We start from the raw sequence: 22,532 nt of genomic DNA, 5'->3' as shown, positions 1-22,532 counted from the left end.
ATGTTGCCTTTTTATGTCCAGGGTACATAGCCAAACCTGCAACTGACAGTCGGGTGCGTTAACATCAGAAAGCAAGCAAAGCTCCAGGGATGGCGATGGTGTAAAATGCCTAATAAAGTTGCCCTGACATTCCATCTGTGTTCATTTTGTTGCCAGGGAATGGGAAGAAATGCTTAGCAACATCCCGCCTGGAGTCACAACCTCCATAAAATCCTAATGCCCCCTTTCTTGCAAAATTCTTCGGGGTTTGGAGAAATCCATAATATGGAATCCATTACGGAGTAACTAAAAGGGATCCATAAATGTATTATGTATGTAATTTTGCTCCCTGTAAGGATCTGAGTGTAACCGTCACTTTAGAAAACCATAGCCTTTGGGCGAGAGAAACGAGAACCACAAATCAAGCAGCAGAGCAGTAAAAAAAAGATTAATACGTCGCAGTATATTGGTGGGCAGATGATGCTCAGATGCTGGCTTTAAATGGACCCAGCAGGCTCTTAGAAGACAACTTAAGTTCCCACATTCTTTGGTAACAAAATGATACCCATTTGTAACAAAGTCCTCTCCATCACTGAATCCTAACAGTTAGCGCTGCTTTTTCAGGTAATGATACTCATTCCTGACAAAGCCCACAAAAAGCTTGGAGTTTCCCCTCACCGTTCTTGATTCACTCCCTCCGCCTTCTGGATCGCAGGGATGAACATGCCCCTGCTGTGACAATGCTCCAGAGTTCAATGTCTCCCAACACAATGGGGTTGAGTTAAGGATGGGAGGCAGCTCCACGTTCTCTGCTTGTGGCCAAATGCCAAAGCTACAAGGCTGCAACCAGTTAATAGGCTGCACACCACAAAATCCAGCATGCTGACTGTGATGGTGCTTGCAAAGGTGTAACAGAGGCCAGGAGGACTGCAACATAAAGTTAGTCTAAGGCAAGGGGAGGCAATGTGGTGTCCATGGGCACCAATGCATGCCGGACACCTTTCTTGGTGCCTGCCAGTGTGCTCTGCCCTTCCCACTTTTTTTTTTTTTTAAAAATAGCACATTTCCATACTGGCAGCTGGGACGGCTGTGAAATACATTTCTGTTAGTGCTGAAAACTGTGGCTTCAAAGCAATTGTCTAGTGTGTTGGGGCTCAGGCCGCACCTCTGCCTTGTACTCAGTCTCTTGAGCAGGTTACTTGTAGGGATGGTGTGGGCACGCAATTCAGTCTTGAAATCCGGCGGAACCACCCCCGCCCGCACCCCTGAGCCCCACTTGCCAAACCCCTGCTCGCCCCCTGCCCATGCTCAGCGAATGGCCCGCACTCATCTCGGCAGCCTCATTGAGCTTCACAGTTGCCATTTTTTGAGAAATAAAATGGTGATTGCAAAAATGCGCATATTTGAGCAAGTGCAAAAATGCACATTTCACACACACATAAATATGCGCATACGAAAACATGTGCATTTTTTCAATCACCATTTTATTTTTCAAGAAATGGCGACCATGGAGCTTGACGAGGCTGCTGGGGCAAGTGCAGGCTGCTCACGGAGCATGCGAGGGGCTCAAACTCGGTCTGGGGACCAGCAAGTAGGGGAAGGGGCTGGGTGGGCATCTGCAGAACCAGAAGGGGGTGAGTTTGCACATTCCTAGTTACTTGTCCTTTGCTATGTCTCCCAAGGCAGCCATTTTGTGGTGGTGCCCAGGACAGTTTCTCAAATTCTGAATTGTGCCCATAGGCTCAAAAAGGTTCCCTCCTCTTGGTCAAAGAGAAATGCTGGTGGTAGTTAGGCATGGCGGAGAATTCCGCCACGGATCTCAGTGAGGCCGAATGCCAGCGCATTCGGCCTCCCGAAATCTGTGGTGGAACGAAGCCCTCCACCCCCCACCCTGCGAAATGGGCCCGGAACAGAGCCTACCTTGGTCCGGTGCTCCTCCAATGGCGGCCGCGTCTGCAGCCGCCATTCGCACGTCTTTCGAATGGCCGTGATAGGCTACGTAAATACTTACGTAGCCTATCATGGCTAACGCAGGGACGCCATTTGCATCCCTGCGGAGGCTGTGATAGGCTACGCAAATATTTACGTAGCCTATCACGGCAAAAAAAGGGAACGCAAATGGCGGCGGCTACGGTGGCCGCCATTTGCGTTCCCTTTTTCACCGTGATAGGCTACGTAAGTATTTGTGTAGTCTATCACAGCTAAAAAAAGGGAATGCAAGTGGTGGCCACCGTAGCTGCCACCATTTGCGTTCCCTTTTTTTTTGCCGAGATAGGCTACGTAAATATTTATGTAGCCTATCACAGCTAAAGCGGGAACGCAAATGGCATAGGGGATACCGTTTGTGTCCCTGCTTTAGCTGTGATAGGCTACTTAAATATTTACGTAGCCTATCACGGGCCGGTATAGGGACGCAAATGGCGTCCCCTACACAGGACGCCATTTGCGTCCGCACCAGCCTAGCAGTGGCTGGAGGCCCCGCTGAGGGTTGGCCCAGCTGGCGGCTCCGCGGCCTGGCCGCAGAGCGGAGCCAGCCGGGCAGGATTCCGGGGGGGAGGAATGGATCGCCTACCCCCCCATTGAGGATTCCGGGGAGAGGAACGGATCGCCTCCCCCTACCTGTGGAACCCGGCGGAGCCAGGTAAGTGGGGTTTCGTACACCACTAGTGGTAGTAGTAATTTCAGTCCAGGTGAGGGTGTTGATTCGAGTCATCTGAAGTAGGGATGGACAAATCTGTACATTTTGGTTTCATTCTGTTTCTCATTTTTCCAGTCTTAAGTTTGGTTCATCCTGAACTTTAGATTTTTTATGAGCTTAAGTTCAGTTTCTTCTGAACTTTGAGGATTTTTAAAAAATGTTTGCATGAAAATTTGTACGCAGTTTCGTACACAATCTTGTCCAATATACATATTCTTTGCAAGCAATTTTGCTTGGATTTTTAATGCTAGTTTCATTAATATATGCATATTTGTGTGCACTTTCCCCTATTATATGTATTTTTGTATGCATTTTTGATGGAATGACACCAATGTAAAATTCAGAGGCATTCAAATTTCAAAAGAGAGCAGTTTCAGTTCACATATTGATTCAAAAGTGTGACATTTGGTAAGGTGGTATGAAAATGCGAACTGAATGCATTTCTCCTAGGGATGGCATGGGTGCCTGATGGGGTCCAGGAATCTGGTGGGCTTCCCCTGCACCCGCTTCCCCAAGCCATGCCCACTGAGACCCTGCTCCCATTCAAGTCCCCCCTGCACTCACCATTTACACCTGTAATCTTGCGTTCACGGTGCCATTTTGCATAAGACTTTTGTTGTTTATTCGCTCAGTCGCTTCCAACTCTTCGTGACTTCATGGGCCAGCCCACGCCAGAGCTTCCTGTCGGCCATTGCCACCCCCAGCTCCCCCAAGGTCGAGTCCGTCACCTCCAGAATATCATCCATCCACCTTGCCCTTGGTTGGCCCCTCTTCCTTTTGCCTTCCACTTTCCCTAGCATTAGCATCTTCTCCAGGGTGTCCTGTCTTCTCATTATGTGGCCACAGTACTTCAGTTTTGCCTTTAATATCATTCCCTCAAGTGAGCAGTCTGGCTTTATTTCCTGGAGTATGGACTGGTTTGATCTTCTTGCAATCCAAGACACTCTCAGAATTTTCCTCCAGCACCATAGTTCAAAAGTATCTATCTTCCTTCGCTCAGCCTTCCTTATGGTCCAGCTCTCGCAGCCATAGGTTACTACGGGGAATACCATTGCTTTCACTATGCGGACCTTTGTTGTCAGTGTGATGTCTCTGCTCTTCACTATTTTATCAAGATTTGTCATTGTTCTCCTCCCAAGGAGTAAACGTCTTCTGATTTCCTGGCTGCAGTCAGCGTCTGCAGTAATCTTTGTGCCTAGAAATGCAAAGTCTGTCACTGCCTCCATGTTTTCTCCCTCTTATCAATCAAGTTATCAATCAAGTTATCAATCAAGCTAGTTGCCATAATCTTGGATTTTTGAGGTTGAACTGCAACCCAGCTTTTGCGCTTTCTTCTTTCACCTTCATCATAAGGTCCCTCAGCTCCTCCTCGCTTTCAGCCATCAAAGTGGCATCATCTGCATATTGGAGATTGTTAATATTAAGACTAGATGTGCGCATATTCGTGACCGCCATTTTCTTTTGCAAAATGGTGTTCGCAGTGCTCATGGATGGGTCCAGGGTGAGTGCAGGTGGCTCAGCAAGTGGGGAGTGGGGAGATCGAGTGCAGGTCCGGGGGCACGCGAGCTGCATCAGCGGCTTGGCAGGTGCCTGGAGGACCCAAACTGTGGGGTGGCCATCCATCCCTAATATCCCCTCCATCCTTATCTATAAGGCATTGTTTTTAAATGTGCAGCTTCCCACTTGTCCCAAGCAGTAGGAAATCCAAAGAACCGCTGCTGCAGCACCACTAGAGCAGGGGTGGGCCATTATTAGAGGTCTGGGGGCAATTTTTGCCCTCCTGGACCACTTGCACAGACCATTTTTGCCCTCCCCACCCCACTGACATCGGAGTCACCAGCCTCCACTGCTTCCTGTTCAGGCTGGGATTTTGCCTGAGCAACAGTATAGCCTTTACTGGCTCCTTCTCTGGTTCTGTCCTCCCAACTCTGATTCCTGGTTACTTCTCAATGGCTGCATATGGTTCAGTTATGACAGATGTTGAAACTTAAGCCCTGGAAATTATGCCTTCTAGAAGCCCTTCCCATTAGGGATTTTGGTTGCAATCTCACTGGAAAGAGTTGGCCCAATACGTTGGTGCCTATGGATAAATTCAAAATGGCACACTGCATGGTATTATTTAGTGCTGTGCCAAAAATTTCTCCCACATTTTTTGACCATTCTCATTCAATTTGATAGAAAAGAAATTGCTTTTGAAAAGAAATTCAAAGAAGGAGAAATTTTTGAAGAAAGTCTCATGGGTTGGGTTTGGGTCTTGTGCTTACCTTGCTTATGAGGCAGCTGAGGAGTATGGATGAGTGTCCTGTCTGTCATTGTACCGTAATCTCTCTGGCAGCCTGTAGCCTCCTCGGCTTCCCGCACTTCAGTTAAAGCCCTCATGAGGAAGACATCGTGAGGCAATTCCTCCCATGGGGCTTTTTCAGTTCAGAAAGTGCAGGTGGCCTGGGAGGCTGCAGAACAATGGAAAGATGTGTAATAGAGAGGAAAAAAACACAGCACCCTCGGCCACCTCGCAGTGATTAGGTAAGCTCAAAACTACCACCAAAAGAAATTCAAAATTCCTCCTCAAAAAAGTGGAAGCCTCACCACAGTTGATGCTCTTGCCCCCTACAGAGGTAGTACAATAAACCAAACACCATTAGGAAAAAAGAAAGGGCCTGTGCTACCACTCCTACCAATAGTGAGCCCTTTCTGTGAGAAACTGCTAGAGAATTTCTCCTCCCCTGGGAGAAATTCGGTGAAATTGTCCCCCCGATTTCTCTGCCCACCAGTAGGCCAGAGAATGTTGAGAGGCCATTTGTGCACAGCTCTAGTATCACTAAACAAACCAACGAACAATGTGCTGTCCTCTAGTGGTACTCCTCTCCACAAATTTGTCACTTGAAGAGTAGGACCAACCTGATCCTTAAGAGTTCAAGGACACTCACAGGTCCTATTGCCTTAACATGGTCTCTGAGGGATGGATTCTGATACTAAAAAATACAGGTTTAGAGCCACGCCTCGGTGAGCCTGGTCCCCAATTAAGTCCTGGTGATATTTATTGACAACCATCTCATTAATGTCGGTAAATCTCATGCCCAATGTTCCGAAGCCTGAGTCGCCATATTGTAATTACTAATAAAAAGAAATACAAGATGGAGCACAGGGCAGCAGTAATAGAACTGCCAATCATATGCGTGAGCTCTAGGCATGAACATTTATTCTGCCATTGCTCAGAAACACCCCAAGCAGAGCAGCTAATGTTTACCTTCATACCAATTATTCCCAGGAGAAACACAAGGACATTTCTACCTAGAGGCCTAAAAATGCACCATACATTCACAAAAAGGACAGCTCTGCCAGGTAAGGAATGGGTGAAAAAATAACTGAAATAAAGGCCCTCGTGATGGAGAAGTCCACTGGAGATTTGTAGTTCTCTAGTCCCTGGTGCCACGGCAACTATTCCAGATACTAAGTGCAATGTTTAAAAAGTCACTTAGAAGACAAAATAGTTAATCAATGTCAGTTTATCAGAGGTGGTGTTTTGGCTCATAATTGGCAGCTGAAAGTCACATAATGTTTACCTATAACTCGTCTTCCTGTTCAAATATGCCCAAGTTATCTTAGCAAGATCTTCTCCGTCTATCATTTGCTGAGCAAGTCAGCACACAGCAACTATTTTTCTAAGCATATTTGAGGTGATCTGAGGTTTAAAATTATTGTTTAAGCGATGGATTTTATCAGCACTCTCAGTTGTGCTACTTTGCTCTTGCCCTATGAAGATCTGAAAGGTTGTCACAGAGAGGAAGGCCAGGATCTCTTCTCAGTCATTTGATGGTGCAGGACACGGAATAATGGGCTCAAGCTACAGGAAGCCAGATTCCGGCTGAACATCAGGAAAAAACTTCCTGACTGCTGTTACAGCAATGTGACAATGGAACCGATTACCTAGGGAGGTGGTGGGCTCTTCCACACTGGAGGCATTCAAGATGGGGCTGGACAGCCATCTGTCAGGGATGCTTTGACTTGGATTCCTGCATTGAGCAGGGGGTTGGACTCGATGGTCTTACAGGCCCCTTCCAACCCTACTATTCTATGATTCTATGATCTCATTTTTCCTTTTCATGTTCAGTTTGGGGAGGGGTTGAGAGAAATCAGGATTGCACCATCCCCATGTTCAGCCTGAACTCTGGTCATCATGTTTGCATAGGTGCCTAAGGTGTGTAAGCGCAAACTGCGCAATGTGTACACCATGAAATATAGTGCATAAATCATATGCTTCGGAGCTACACAGAAAGACCCCACCACTGCAAATGTGACAACCTGTGCATGCATATTTAGTGTTTGGGGTGAGGGCACATCTGGTGCTACCCTGGTCCCCAACCACATAAAGAAAAGAAATGAATAGCGCATTTCACACGTATCCAAAACTGTGTATTTTAATTTACAGTTGGAGCTGGTAAAAAATGCCTGTTGAATCACCAAGAAGTTTTAAACTACAAACTAGTCTAAGTTAAGAAACACATATCCCACGATTCCAGTAGAGGTTTTAAAGGTCAAAGTAGGCGGTGCATTTTCTGTGCGTGTTTTGTTTAGTGGGAGGTAAGATCCTACATTAAACTACAGAAGATATTCAGCCCTTGTCAGGAAACTAGCTAAGTGAGTAACAATTTTGTCAGACACAGTAGACTCATTTTGGGGAAAGGGTCTGGCATCCATCTCGATGCTGTTTATTACTCTGCAGCAGGCAGCTGGAAAGAACAGCTATGCCGGTCATTAATTAAAAAATAAATGTCAGCTTATGCAGCGATCTGCTGTAATAAACTGACAAAAGCGTTCATAGGTATTTAATCTAAAGGCAAGGAAATATTGCTCACTCTTTCAATTAGTACATGCTGCATGAGATGAAGCAGATGCTAGTTGTATGTCCCAAACCAGTCACCAACCAAGAGGACCACGCAGGTGCCAGTTTAGTCTGGGTGGACATGACTGGAGGTTGATCTGGTTGTGTTTACAGAGCAAAGTTTGATGCCACTGCACCATACCATGCAGCAATGGATGTGGTGGATACCCACCATGGGGGCTGTCTTCACGAGCGATTCAGTGTGAAGTTAGAGTGGTCTGAATTCTTTGTGACAGATGACATCATCACCAATCTGCTGTCAACTGGCCGCTTCCCTCTTGAAAAGCCACATTTTCTGAAACTCCTTTTACTCCGACTTCTTTACTGAAAGCAGCTCCCTGGCAGTTCACCACAGTGTGCCATGTGCCCCCCCGCCCCCGCATTAGAATCATAGAATCATAGAATAGTAGGGTTGGAAGGACCCTTCAGGACCATCGATTCCAATCCCCTGCTCAGTGCTGGAATCCAAGTCAGAGCATCCCTGACAAGTGGCTGTCCAGCTTCATCCTGAATGCCTCCAGTGTGGGAGAGCCCACTACCCCCCTAGGGAATTGGTCCCATTGTTGTATTGCTCTAACAGTCAGGATTTTTTTCCTGCTGTTCAGCCAGAATCTGGCTTCCAGTAACTTGAGCCCATTATCCCGTGTCCTGCACTCTGGGATGATCGAGAAGAGATCCTGGCCTTCCTCTCTGTGGCAACCTTTACTTGAAGAGCACTATCATATCTCCCCTCAGTCCCCTCATTAAATCCCAGGTGGCCCTCTATGACCTGGCAGTGACATGGTCAAGAGGGTGGGATGCCCCATTCCGTCTTGTTTCTCCAATGGAAGTAGTTTTTCCCATTGAGAAAATCCCCAGGAGGGCAGCAGCGACCCCTCACATTACCGTAGGAATGGGGACACTCATTCACCTTAGCTAGCCTGCTTTGAATCTTTAACATATTCCCCCTTCTGTGCATGTTTACTCAGAAGTAAGAAATAAATCTCGCTCCCTGCAGTGAAAGGGTCAAAGGCTAACTTTAGTAACTCGCCCTAAAGTGTTCTTTCGCTTCTCTGTTGCTCTCTTAAATCACTATTGCGATGTTGTGCTTCTTTGAGGTTCTGTAGTTTCTCTGTTGTTATGTAAAGTCCCTTCTCCACTTTATCGCATTATCGCAGTAACAATATTTCAGGTTTACAGGAGCTTCTCATTGCGAGCAGGGAGAAGGAGGAAGGGAGAAAGGGGAGGTTGAAAGGGGGGTTTGGAAACAATAGGCAACAGTGCACACATGGGGAAAAATGGGTGGGAACAATAACCCCGCAGCAGGTTGCTGGGATGCCGTGAAGTTGGGGTGGGGGTGGGGCGGTCTCAAGAGCCTTCAGATGCTACACTGGAGAACTGGGGATTTTGGTTTCTTCAGGGAAATCTGCATACATGAGGAAATTAGCTGCTCTCCATTCATAATGTAGTAGCAGTGGGGAGCCGGGAAAGAGGTGGGAAACAAGCCTCTCTCATTGGTTGAGCAGCCCCTTCTAGTTTGGTGACATTCAGTTCTACTCCCCTCCCCATGCCACCCAGACGTATGTTCCTTTCAAGTGCTGAAAACCAGATTTTAAATGTTTTAAAGCTACACTCGGCTTATCTTGCTTCATGTGTCCCTGACGGACCAAAGCTGATTCCATGAAAATCCAGATAATATTCCAATGCGCTTCTCATTCCATTGTCGTGAAGATCCCCCCACCCCCAGGGCTAGCTTACAGTGGCATAGGTGTGGGTTACATCAGGGCCAGCATCCACAGCTGGCATCTTTGGGCAGCTGCTAGGGCTCACATGTCCTGGCAGGGCCCACTGCTGTAGATGCCCATTCAGCCTTCCCACCATTCTGTTCCCCCAATCTGCTCCAGGGAAAGTTAATACGGTGGGTGTCTTCCCAGACTGAACTATTGCCTCTAGGCCAGTGCTAGGGGTAAGAAACACTGGCCATCCTGCTGGAAGCCCCTTCAAACCTAACGCTGACCCTGGGTTGATGTTGGGGAAGGAGGTGCTGACTGTATCATCTGGCCCATATATTACCATTTAATATTAAAGTGATAGTGCAGAATCTAGTACTTCTGGGGTTTCCAGTCCATCCCTCCTGGGCAGAAGGCCTTTCCCTGGCCCCAAACCCTTGCTCCTAAATGCCAATTGTTTGCTGGTTTCCCGGCTTTTGTGCAGTTTTTCCCCATCCTAAAAGGTTGAAATGCCTCTCCTAAGGCTTAGTCACTGGCATTAAGAAAGAGCTTTAGGGTGCAATTCTATGCATGTTTAGACAGAAAAAAAGTCCTACAATTCCCAGCATGCCCCACCCGTCCATCTGGCTGGGTCATACTGTAGGACTTTTTTCTGCATTGCATTTATGATGGAGCATTTATGCCAGCCGTTTGAACAGGTGTACTATTTTATTTAAATGGTTTTTAGCTGTTCAAATTATTTTCTAATTATGTACATTTAAATTTTTATGCTAGATTTTATTTTTTGAATTGTGGTGAACCCCCCAGACAGCTTTGGCTATTGAGCAGTATAGACATGAAATAAAAACAAACAGACAAACATGCATAGGATTGTGCCCTAAAGCTGGTATTTTTTGGTACCAACACCCCTATACTAGGCCCTGCTTTATGCCCTAGCCTGTCTTGAACGAATGAACTATTGGACTACAACTCCCATCAGCCCTTACCACTGGCTATGCTGGCTAGGTGGGCCAGAAGTTGGTCTCCTTGGATCTAGGGTTTTCAAAGTCATCACCAACTTCCTCCCTAGGGAACTCTGCCATGACCCCTCTTTAATGATCTTCCGCCATGCATTAAAAATGTTCAGGCAGGCATCTGGGGTGGGTTAGGGTATTTTTAGAAATATGATGTTTCAACATGGAATTTTATTGTTTTAAACTGTTGTCCTATTGTACATCGCATAGAGTGGCCGAGTGACCGGCCAGATGGGCGATTAAGAAATTTAATAAACAAACAAACAAACAAATTGAACTGAGCCTGGAAGCAGATGGGTAACCAGTGAGACTGTTTCAGGATTGGTGTATAGCATGATCCCACGGCAAGCACCCACCAACATACTGCAGCTGCATTTAGGGTGGCCATGTGCCCTACTGCACAGAGGACAGTCCTGTATTTGAGGGTCACTCGTGCCTTCAAGTGTGGTGAGGAAGCTCTCCCTTCACCACTGTGGAGGTAAGATTCAATAACTAGGCTGGCTATCTTTTGCATGTGGAATGGGGGCAGGGGGAGGCATCATTTCTAATTAATTTATTACATTTCTAATCCACCCATTAACTAATGTTCTTTAGGCAGATTGGGTAAAATCCAACATAAGTTCTACTTAGGGTAAACCCTCTGAAATGAATGGGATTTAAATTAGTCATGACTAACTGGAGTTCCATTCATTCAGTGGGTCTACTCTAAGTAGGACTTACATCGGACCCATTGCCATCTTGTCCTTTGTCTCAGGTTGCAAAACGTCTTGTACCAGCCCTGATTCTAAGGATTCTGTGGGGAAGCCATGACACTTTGCATAAAACCAATAGAAATTTGAAATGTAGGTAGGATTAAACAAACAAACAAACAAACAAACAAACAAATGTGAAAACATTGGAACTGTATCTCTAACATAGACGTTAACAGGCACATGTGGAGGAAATTACTTTTTTTTTCCAATGTAAGAAACTAAAAATTACAGCCCTGCTCTCTGCTTTTCCTCTGTGTATTATTTGAGGCAAGATTCACGTGCCACAGGATTACTTATCTGTGGTGAGTAGTGCTTGTTGTGTCCCCTTCCATTCATTTCAGCCCATTTTGTAGATCAATTGGACTGACCAAATTCCCCAAGGGGGACTCCTTTGGCTGTTAAGGGGACTCTGTCACAAATCAGTAACAGTGGTGTTCGTTCAGTTCCAAGAGGAAAGGCAACATGAAAAGCTTGGCTGGCAGATTTATTGATTACATTTCACCAGTGACCAGCAAGAGGCAAGCACTCTGAAAAATCCCCAAAGGTGATCATTAGCACTGAGTAACTGTCACTAAACATTAGCACCAGCAGCAGAGTGGAGCAAAGGGGGAGAAAAAAAAGCACAATACTTTCAAGGCAAGACTGGAGTGGCACAGCCAGTAGTGCAACAAGAAAGGGAGAGGGAGGGGAAAGTCTAGTTGCATTAATGCCGCTGTATGAGAGAAAGGACACATCATGACATATGTGTAAGTCAACCCCTGCTGCAACTTTCCATTATGCAGTGTTATATAGATCAGCCCTGTACACTGGGAATGATCGTGAACGCTGCCCACCAAGGGCTCAATAAATGCTGCAAAGGGGATGATGTCACAATAATGCAGAGCCAATCAGCTTTAGCTAGGTGATGACATCACTGAGGACGAGTGAAAGCAAAGTCAAGCAATAAAGAACTTCCAGAGGGAATTCATCCGTGTTAGTCTTGTGGCTACGGATGCTGGAGAAATTTGAGACAGACTAAAATGAGCTTGGATTTCTAAGAATCCGACCTGCAGAATCCACTGTGGAGCACCCTACCCCCTCAGGCCGCATGGAGTCTATGGACTTTGAGTGTTTTTTTTCCCCTGAAATTTACACAGATTTATTCGTAGGAAAATACGTACGTTTCTGCTGAGGAAATGTTGAATGGAATGGGGGACCATATGCTAAATGTTACGTACCGAGGTAAATTGTGTAAACACGTAAATACTTATGTAATGATTTGTGTATTTTTCTGCATGACGAAAAAAAATATATTTACATTCGTCTGTGGACAGATGCTGGAACAAAAGGCACCTGACAATCCGCGAAACACAGACGGAGGTGTTACTTATGGCACCTTGGAGACTAACAATGTGATTTTGTTGTAAGCATTCACAGACATGAGACCACTTCATCAGATGAATGAAATATTATCCTAAATTGGCAGGTCTAATATGGGTGTAGAGCAGGGGTGTTGAACTTCTTTCAGCCCATAGGTTGAATTCAAGTTTTGGAGAAGCTGTCAGGTGCCATGTTCCAGTGGTGAGAGCAGGGCTGAAGGAAAAAGGGAGCAGATCAAAGATAATAGGGATGGGGCCAAAAATAAGCAGAATACTTGTATATTTTAGCTTAAAGCTCTTACTGAAAGTAAGTAAGCCTTGGAGAGGCATTTCAAACATTTAGAATGGGGAAAAAACTGTGCAGAAGCTGGGAAACCACCAAACCATCAGTGGTCAGAGGAAAAGGGCATATGGCAATCTGGAAAACTCCAGAGGTCTGGATTAGAACCCCAGGTGGGCCAGATCTGGTCCACAGGCCTGAGGTTCAACATCCCAGGTAGAGAGAGAAGTTTTTTTTTTTTTTTAGCAGTGAGGTCAAATGGAAATGAAAAGCAAGAATAAACACTGTGGTAACTGCATTACAGTAATTATGTAAAACTATTACAGTGACCATTCGCACTGGTCATAAAGTTCCTGGCATTGGTGGCTTAATTAACACCTGTAGTGGGATAAAAGGCTGTTGTCTTGATTCAAACAAACATTTTCACAAGGAGTTGGGAAAAAGGACAAAAGTAGCCCAATATAGTTGCTGAAAAAAAGTTGGCTCAGAATAGGGATGTCCACCACTGGGAAATCCAGCCCTTTCGGGGCTCGATGGACTTGCGTGGTGTGCCTGACTCAACTTGCTTTGTGAACCCAGCCATGCAGTCTCCCTGAGTTCTGGGGACTTTTTACGCCTTTTTTTTGGTCTCAGCCATAAATTGTGCAAATAAAAATATGGGCAAATTATGGCTGCAAATTGTGTAAATTTGTGCAATTTATGCCCATAATTTGTGCAAATTACGCAATTTATGGCTGTTATTTGTACAAATGTCTTTTTATGCAAAATAAAATTGTGTGGAAATTCCACCAGCTCGCCTGACTCATTGCGCACAAAGTTGGGCCAGCTGGTGGAAGATGGAATGGAGTCCGGGGGTGGGGGGGAGGCTGATCTGACGAAGGTTCATTGAGCTCTACCCCCCAACTGGATTCCTCCAACCTCCCTAGCTCAGGAAGACCTGATGGAGAGATGGGGAGAAGGTGATATTTTATATTTTGGATTTTCAAATACTGGCAGCTATGCTAATATACAGAAGCACCACCTTCAAATGTCCCAGGGCGGGCCATTGGTAGTTATGCTATTTATGTAAATGAATCAGATGAAGGAATTTGCCACTTTATTTACCTTTGCATTTCTGCAGCTAGTCCTTCCCACAGAAGCAATAGGATTTCCTCCTCCCTTCTTTTGCTGTAGCAGCGGAAACATACACAGCGCACATGGGAAACAAGTCCCAAAGCTAATTTTCTGGCTGTTCCTCCTCTTAACATAATAGTACATTTGCTTTTGGTGCACATGGGCCATTGCTCCAGGTTTAAAATAAAATAAGAGAGTTTAATTTCCCTGTCGCCCTCAATAGATACTGCTCTGTCTGCCACATGCAAGTGCTTTGTGGTGAGGCTAGGGATGTTGGAGGAATCTGCAATGGATTCAAATGACTTCGGATTTCTATAAATCAGCCCTGTGGATTCCATAGCAGACCAGCTTTTTCCAAGACACATGGACTCGGCACCATTGCTGGCGAATACAGGAAAATGCACATAGTAATGATGTTAGGACATGGGGATGGGATATGTTGTAACAAAGAAGGGGAGCATGCAAAATGGAACCATCATTTTTATGGTGATCCCATGTTGTTCATAATAGCTTAGATCAGGGGTGCGGAACTGCAGTGGCCACACGCAGCACCGGAATGTGGCTCCCAAGAGCTTCTCTGAAACTGAATCTGAACCTGAGGCTAAATTTGAACCTTAGGCTTAGTTTCTAGCTGCCCCATCTGGAAATGGAGGTGACCTGGAGAGGATCCCTGCCAGTGGAAGTGCGGCTTAGGTAATTTTCACTGATCCTTCCTCCCTCTGCAGTTCCCCATATCTCCCCCACATTCCTGAGGAAGCCATTGTCCTATGGACAGATTTTCAGAAGGCACAGGGAGCTGCAGGGGGAGAGAGAATTGGTGAAAATCACCTCCCCCTGTCCTGAAAACGAGAGTGTCCCATCAATGATTGATGTCCCACTCAGGATCTAAGGCAATGAGTCATTCTACCCTGAATCATTCTGAGTAACTGTCTCTCTCCTCCACTCTCTTGATGCAACCTACTTTACAATTTCCTTGGAGGAAAGGTGAATTACAAATGCACAAATCAATGGAGTATCATGTGGGGTGGGGGAACAACAGAGGCATAAGTGGGTTCCACCCTTGAAGGCATCCTAGAAAAATGCTAAAGAAAAAAAAATGAAGAAAGAAGGAAGACATCGCACAACAAAATCTAGAATGAATTACTTGTCTCTGAGGAATCAGATCCTGGCATGGGCATTGAAGAGAAAACATTGAAGATGCTGTGAGCTGATTTTATTGCATCTGAATGTACCTTGCTGCAGACTGAGCTTGAGAAAGTCCTGTTTTCTAGCCCCAGTTTTAGTTTCTAACTTTTACTTTTGCAGAAGAGACAGCCTTAAGGAAAAGTGATTAGACTGGCATACTTTGCAAAGAGCAAAACCTTGCAAAGAAGAACACTTGATCCAAGAAACCGTTATCTAAATTGGAGCATCTTTTTCTTTTCCTACATTGCTAGATGGGATCTCCTTGCCACATATGGATGTAAGATGCTCTAGGACTCCCTTTTGCAGAAAAAATACCCACCATTTAGAGTAATGTCATTCCACAGCAGGAAAAACATTTTTTAATTGCCAGCTCTTGAAGGAGAAGGGGGAAATATACCTACCACCAAACACTACCATTTACAACACTTTCTGGATACTGTCTCCCCCCTATATTTCCATACAGTTCTGAGATATTGGCAATTATTATTTAAGTCAAAAGGGAAAAAGAAGAATAATTTACACCATCCATCATTGTTTCCTTGCATGAATAAATTACAAGACACCGCAGCAAATCAATTGTGGGGAAAGAAACAGCCCATGCCAAACGCTGTGCTTGTGTGTATAATTTCCTTAATGTTTTCCATCCTCATACATCAAAACTACAGACTGAATTTGGCGAACCTGATGTAGGAGAAAGCTCATTATCCCAAGGTCTTGCAGGGCACCTCAAATCTAACTGGAGAGCCATACCATGTAATAGGGGGAAACAGGTGCTCCAAATTCCCAAGCACAGACCTCACACAACCTACTGGGCCTCTTTGCCCCTCCTCACCTCCCCAACTTTCACCTGAGAAGTCATGAGGCTCAGGGGAGATCTAACCTAGCACAGGCTGGGTTGCAGAACACCTGAACTCTCAATCTGAGGTTCAGCTAACAACTTGGTGAAACAACGGACAGCACAACACTACTGTGGGGTAAGAAAAATGGAAGCCACATAGGGTGGCCAGGTGTCCTCTTTTACACAGGACCGTCCTTTATTTGAAGGACTACCAGAGGACCATCTTCTATTTGAGCACCTCTTCTGTTTGAAGGGCTGACCTGCCCTGGTCCAGTTTAAAGAAAATGAACGGTAAGAGCTGCGGCCCATCTGCAGTTAGCTGGATGAACAGGCAGGCACACAGGGTCACCTGGTCACAGTCCCCTACACTATGGTGAGATGTACTGTATTTTTATTTAAATTATAATTATTATTTCTCAGTTTGCATCTAGACATATAAATTAGCATATGCAAATGGTATGCAAATCACTGTCCTTTTTTTTTTTTAAGGGGGTGATGCATTTCCTCTTTTGGAGTGATTCATAAGTGGCCACCGTAGCCTTATACAAGGTCAGATGGTTTGTACAACTGGCTGAGCATCGTCTCCAGGGTCTCCAGTAGAGTTCTTCCCCATCACTTGCTTTCTAATCCTTTTTTTTTCAACTGGAGATGCCAGGGACGGAGCTTGGGTGCAAAGCACATCCACATCTGCTGGGTGGTGGTCCCTCCTCATAATGCAAAAGCTGCAATCAGGCTGAGCTCTGAAGATCCTTCACTCTAAAGTTTTGCTGTCCTTGTGCACATACGAAAGCACCCCTAGCCTTGAAGCCAAAGGATGGGGATCCGCAGATGGGGATCAGTTTTGTGAACAGATTGGAACCTCCTGATCCACAAGATGGCATCAAGATGTTAGTTTAGGGTTGCCATATCTTTTTTCCTTGGTGAGGCTCCCATACCTTTAACTGCACATGGCAACAAGCTGTGAGGCTTTGGGCAGGGAAAAGGAGCAGCCATTTTTCTTTTCCTGTTAGATATTTTTTAAAGGCACAGGTGGCCTGCCCCCCAAAGATGGCAACCCTATAATCACTAATTTTGCATGGAGCAAAAAGTACACTCAAACTTTCCCAAACACTTTATGCCCTTGATAGTCCACAGTAGGGAAGGGCACAGTGTCAACACTGGCCAGAAGGGATGGTGCCATATTTTTGTGGGGTCCTGGGCAAGAGACCTGCCACTGAAACCCAAAACTGAACTTATCCTCCCATTGGTCTCCCATGTGCTGTATGGGATGTGAACTAGGGATAATGCTAGGGCAGGGCAGGTGTAGGGAACAAGCGGTCTGCATGTGGCCACCCTCCGCGGCCTTTTCTGTTTCCCCCGCCACTGCCTTGCTGCCACCCCTGCACCACCAAAATTCAGTAGTGTGGTGGTGACAGGGAAAAAAAGCCTCCTTTTAAAAGCAAAACGCTGAAGTTTGCTGCTGAAGTTCACCTAGGGTGATTTTTTGAAGACAGGCAGGGTACAAATATTTAAACAAATCAAATGAGTAGACGTTTCCAGTTTAGCTGCTATGAGGACACAATTGTAACTTTTCTCTTAACTCATATATATATGTGAAGGCAGGTGCATCCACACAAACACTTTGCCCCATGATGCCCACTTTGAAGACTTACCGCGTGGTGGCTCGAACTGCATGGAGAGGCGGTTGTCTGTTGCCTCCAACCACGTGGTGAGCTGAGTGTTACAACGTTCCTGCAACCGGTGGGAAATCCTGGGGAGCAGGGTGTGAACCCACCCTGAATTTTCTGCTGTTGGGCAAAAGAAACATTGCTCTATCAGAGTATTACATACATCAGCTTTATTAAGTTCTGATTTACTTTTCCTTATATTTGTGTGTTGTATCCCTGTCCATACTTCATTCCTATTGTTGTTTTATCTTGGATGGGTCAAATATCCATATTGTATTGCACTTGCAGAAGTGAAACCTCTGACACTGATTGACTGAGCTGGTGTGGTAGTGCACATGGTGTTCAGTTACATAAGAAACACCATGCTGGATCAGACCAAGGGTCTATCCAGTCCAGCGTTCTGTTCACATGATGGCCAACCAGCTGCCTCCGGGAAACCCAGAAGTGGGATATGAGTGCAATAGCACCCTCCTGCTTATGTTCCCAAGCAACTGGTGTAAAATTCTGTTTGGAGAATAAAAGCGTTTGTACAGTCCAACTTCTGTGAGGGAAGGGAAACTTGTCGGCATATCTGGGAGGAAAGCAGGGTTAGTACTGGGAAGCTAAAGGTTAGAGAGCCCAAGGGAAAGGAGGCTGAAGGAAGGATGCTATGTAGGCAATGGCCTGAGAAAGAAGAACCTGAAGGAACAGATATGAGAATAGCTGAGGGGCTTGGAGGAGGCAGAGTAGAATTGAGGCAAGAAGGGGGTCATCAGAGAAGAGACTCTGAAGAAACTTCAGCACACTTAAAACAATGACAAACTGACCTAGTTCATACAGTGTGACAAGCCAGAGTAAGGGTTGAGTGTGGGTTGTCATTGAAACGTGGGTTGTTGTTGAATTGTGGGTGTGGTGTTGTGTGAACCCAGCTGTGCTAACGGACTATGGTTTATAACAGAGAGCTTCAGCTATTGGGTGGCATAGAAATAAATAAATAAATCCTGAACAACCCACAGTTTATAACCCAACAACAAACCATAGGTTCTCTTCATGGGTTGTTCATGGTTAACAAACCACGGTCTGACTGCCTAGCAGCTACCAGGACTTGAGCGGCCACATTTTGTACCAGGTGACATTTCCAAACCATCCTTAAGGGCAGCCCCACATAGAGTGCACTGAAGTCATCCAACCTGGATGGCACTAGAACATGGATAACTGAAGCAAAGTCCATCCCCTCCAGATAGGGTTTCAGTTGGTGTGCCAACCTAAGCTGATAAAAAGCACTCCTGGCCACCGCTGCCACCTGAGCTTACCCAGTTAGTGCTGAGCCCCAGAGCACTTCCAAATGGTGTACTCCGTCCTTGAGGAAAAATTGTCCACTCAGTATCGCGTGCCCGTCTGAGGTTGGGAGAGGACATTGGGCCCAGTCTCTTGGCGACTAAATCAAAAGCAACTGTAAATCTAAGCAGCTGGGATGGAGGATGCTGTGAGATAGTGATAAGTAAATGGTTGACACTGAAGGAAATTAAAAGACTGTGCTTTGGCTTAATGGAGTACATTCCTTCCAGTGTTGCATCCATTAAGGACACTATACTGACAACACATGCAACTGCTTAATCTGTGAAATTGTAGGTTCCACAACCGCTAAGGGCTGGCTTTGTTGTTACATTAATGTGACATTTCCAGGAGGCAACTGCTCCAAGCTGTCCTCACCTCACCTTACTGTTCCCATGTAAAGAAAAAGATGGTGGAGTTATGACTCATCCAAATAGTAACAAGGGCCATGGCTCTATTTTGAATGCTAGAGTACAGACCTGGAGAATACGAAGCACATGGATAAAGAATAAAAGAGAACATCTGAGCATATGCAAAATGCGCGGACATGAACAGGAATTAGTTTCTGGTCTTGTCATTAGCACTGAGCATTGCTGCTTTTTTCTGGAAATTATTACTGAATACAGTATTACTGATACTCTCATATAGTCAAAATTAGGCCCACACAACATTACTGACTTACCGGTCTTACTAGGTCAAGTGGGAGGCACCATGCATGGTGGTGCACTGGTGCTTGATGAACGTGTTGTTGCTGCCTTCCTGAGGCCACAAAAATAGGACGTTTATCAAGCCCTTGGTGGCTTGCATTTGGCTTGGCAGATTACAAGTTATCCTGATTGTGCATTGGCTACACAAAGCAGTTCCAGGACCTATTGTGCCACATGTATTCATCGATAATCTGCCAAGGTGCGAAAGAACGTCCTTCAGGGGACAGTCTGAGTGACTGCCATAGGTGGATTGCACACAGACATCCACTACCACTTGATTGGAAATTTGCTATGTAGGGCTGGATTAACCATTGCGCTATGTACTGTATGTTATAGATCAGGGAATGGCAGCATAATGGCCGGAATGTTTACTCAAGATCAGTTGGATGTATCGAGTAAAAACCTTTTGGCTAATTAAAGAGATCCCCCAATTAATCTGGGAACAGATTTTTTTTTTTAAAGTAATTTTGTTTATACAAGTAATTAAAGAAAAATCCAGGGGTAGTAGGTGCCATCTTAGAAGATGCATTCCCCTTTGACTCTTGCACAGTGGGGATTGTCATTTCTCATATGGCGCCATTGTTGTGCTGTGCACTCATCATCTAAAAACAAAGTATGTTTATTTCTTCAGAGCTATAGTTTTCACTAGGGATGGACAGACCCCTCTTCATCCAGGGTGGGGGAAGCTCAACAAGCTGCCCCCACAGCTCACGTGGCCTGGACCTGCTTGGTGAGCCTCCCTGCTCACCTCGCCCAACTGCTGAGCAAGCCTCCTCTCCGCACAAAGGGCTTCAGCAGTCAAGCCCTGGTGCTTTATGCGCACAAAGGCTTGACTGCCGAGTCCTTGGTGCAGCCAGCCCCCAGCACTCATGCCCTGGCCTCCTCAGGAGGAGGCCAGGGTGAGAGCCCTGGGTGTCACCGAGGCCATTCCTCCCTGAGCTGGCTAATAAGGAAGCCCTTGACAGCTGGCGGAGGTAGGACGGATCCCAGCATGGCAAGCCCCCAGTGCTCTCGCCCTGGACTCCTCTAGAGAAGGCCAGGATGAGAGTGCTGGCGTGCCATGGTGCTCCCAGCCACTTGCTGAGTTCTGGGGGGCTCAGTTGCCAGGCCGTCAGTGTCCCAGGACTCAGCAAGCAGGGTCCAGGAGGCTGGATGGGGTGGGGGAGTCCATTGGACTCCACCCTTTTTTTGGACTCCCATGCCATGCTTACTTTTCACTCATGTGTAAACTGATGTAGGTTTAATAAGTTAATCCTATGAGCTTTAATCAATTAATGGGCTAAAATTTTATTGATTGCATAAAAGCCCTAATTAGGCCCCTAGTGTTGAGTGCCAAGCCTCCAGTTGTCTTTGAAGATTTAGTCAATGGCTTTTATTATGCAAGCCAGAACCAGACCAGCTACGCTTCAGGTTACACAGACGCAATGCGCACCAAGCAACACAGAGCTATGTTCTCTAGTCAACTTTGCATAATGCTAGTTAGACTACAAGAGGCTCCTTTGATGAATACAATACATTAGGAAGTTGCAACAAAACCTGGCACCAGCCAACAACAATACGCAGCCTGAGTAGCTTTTCCAGTCCTGCCCTCAGGGAGGGTCTTCCCCTAGGGACCTCTTATGAGCGGCCAACCTTTTAGAACACCTTATGTCCTGAAGTTGCTCCTTCCACCTGTCCCGATACCTGATTCTTGGGTCCATCACTCCCAACTCCTCCCTCACCATAAAATTTCACATTCCCATGGATGGAGAGGTCTCTGGCTGGCTTTGATCCAACTCATTAGTTGGGATCTGGAAAGACTCCTCTCTGCCACTATTGCTCTGCCCTATCTCCTGCGACCTTGCCAGCTCTATCCCCCTTCCTCCTCTTCCTCCTCTGACTCTGAATCTGTTCCCACACCTCTTTGGAGTGCTTCTGCAGAGATGTTGGACCCTCACACCTAGCCTCTGTGGAAGGAAAATCTATGATCCTCCTCATTACAGACTGCATTAGAGTTCCACACAATTCGAACCCTGTTACCGAATTTCATATCATATGACAATGAGGGTGGCTGCATTTGCTATATGTTTAGTGAATTAGTCCTTGCCAGATCTGACCTTAAAGCATTCTGGAAGATTAAAAATTGGAATTAAAGTACAGGCTGCTTTCAGAAAAGAAACTTCCCTCTGTTTGTACATTTCCTATATTTGTACAATGATGTCACACTGCCAGCTCACACAATGCACGTTCAGATGCTCACGTTTTGCACAATTAGGGCGAATTCATAAAGCCAGAATCCAGTAACACATTGTCTCCAGGAGCATGGGAGGTTGCTGGCAAATTTATTACCCAGACAAGATCATATGAGTTGTCAACTGTACTCCATTTCTATTTCTTGGATTGGATCCAAGGTCTGCCTTCCAGGAGACGAAGGGACTTTACACGAAAGAAAATGCTCAAACAAGTTCCCTCCACCTGATTTTTGGCGGTTCCCTCCCACAGCACGCCCCATTAAGCAGGGTTTCCTGGGTCTCCGTGTAGCATTTTCAGGGACTGGAAGGCCTGCCATGAGAAGGAGACAGCAAGGAAGTCCACTTCCACCAGCACAGTTGATCCAGTGGAAATCTAGAACCAACCCTTACATTTTAATCCCTCCTTCCTCTAAGGAGTTTGGGCAGTGTACTTGGTTCTCATCCCTCATTTTTATCCTCACAACAACTCTGTGGCCCCATCAACATGGCACCACTTTCACCCCCTACCCCGTCACAACTGCGCAGCATTGCAACTTCGAATTAGCTTCTGCTGCGATACACTCACGATTTACAGCATGCTCCCCTAACAGACTCCACCGTGCCCTTTTTTTGCCATTATACTTTAATGTGCAGCTGTGCAGTCCCATGAGCATGGGAGTGTGACAGTGCAGTGGCTGTTTTGTATTTTATGGGTTCTGTGTCTTTCCATCCCTTGTTAGGTAAAAAGTGCGTGTTCTGTGTCCCTTCATTTCCACGCCATGTGTTTGTCAGTTCCCCAGCCTGAGACTCTCGCAATGGTTCACATG

General features: G+C 45.9%; 1 protein-coding gene across 1 annotated transcript in view; it reads right to left on the bottom strand.

The window, feature by feature from the left end:
* ADARB2 (adenosine deaminase RNA specific B2 (inactive)) overlaps positions 1-22,532 on the bottom strand; it is a 635,707-nt gene that overhangs the window by 386,580 nt on the left and 226,595 nt on the right. The window contains exon 2 of the mRNA XM_084855086.1: positions 17,460-17,594. Within this exon, the coding sequence (XP_084711212.1) occupies positions 17,460-17,594 (135 nt within the window). The remainder of the gene's footprint in view (positions 1-17,459; positions 17,595-22,532) is intronic.

The sequence above is a fragment of the Heloderma suspectum genome, chromosome 5 (assembly GCF_057233095.1).
Source record: "Heloderma suspectum isolate Gila_16-S chromosome 5, 16-S_ref, whole genome shotgun sequence".
Taxonomy (NCBI): domain Eukaryota; kingdom Metazoa; phylum Chordata; class Lepidosauria; order Squamata; family Helodermatidae; genus Heloderma; species Heloderma suspectum.
This window is presented reverse-complemented; position numbering and strand designations above follow the sequence as displayed.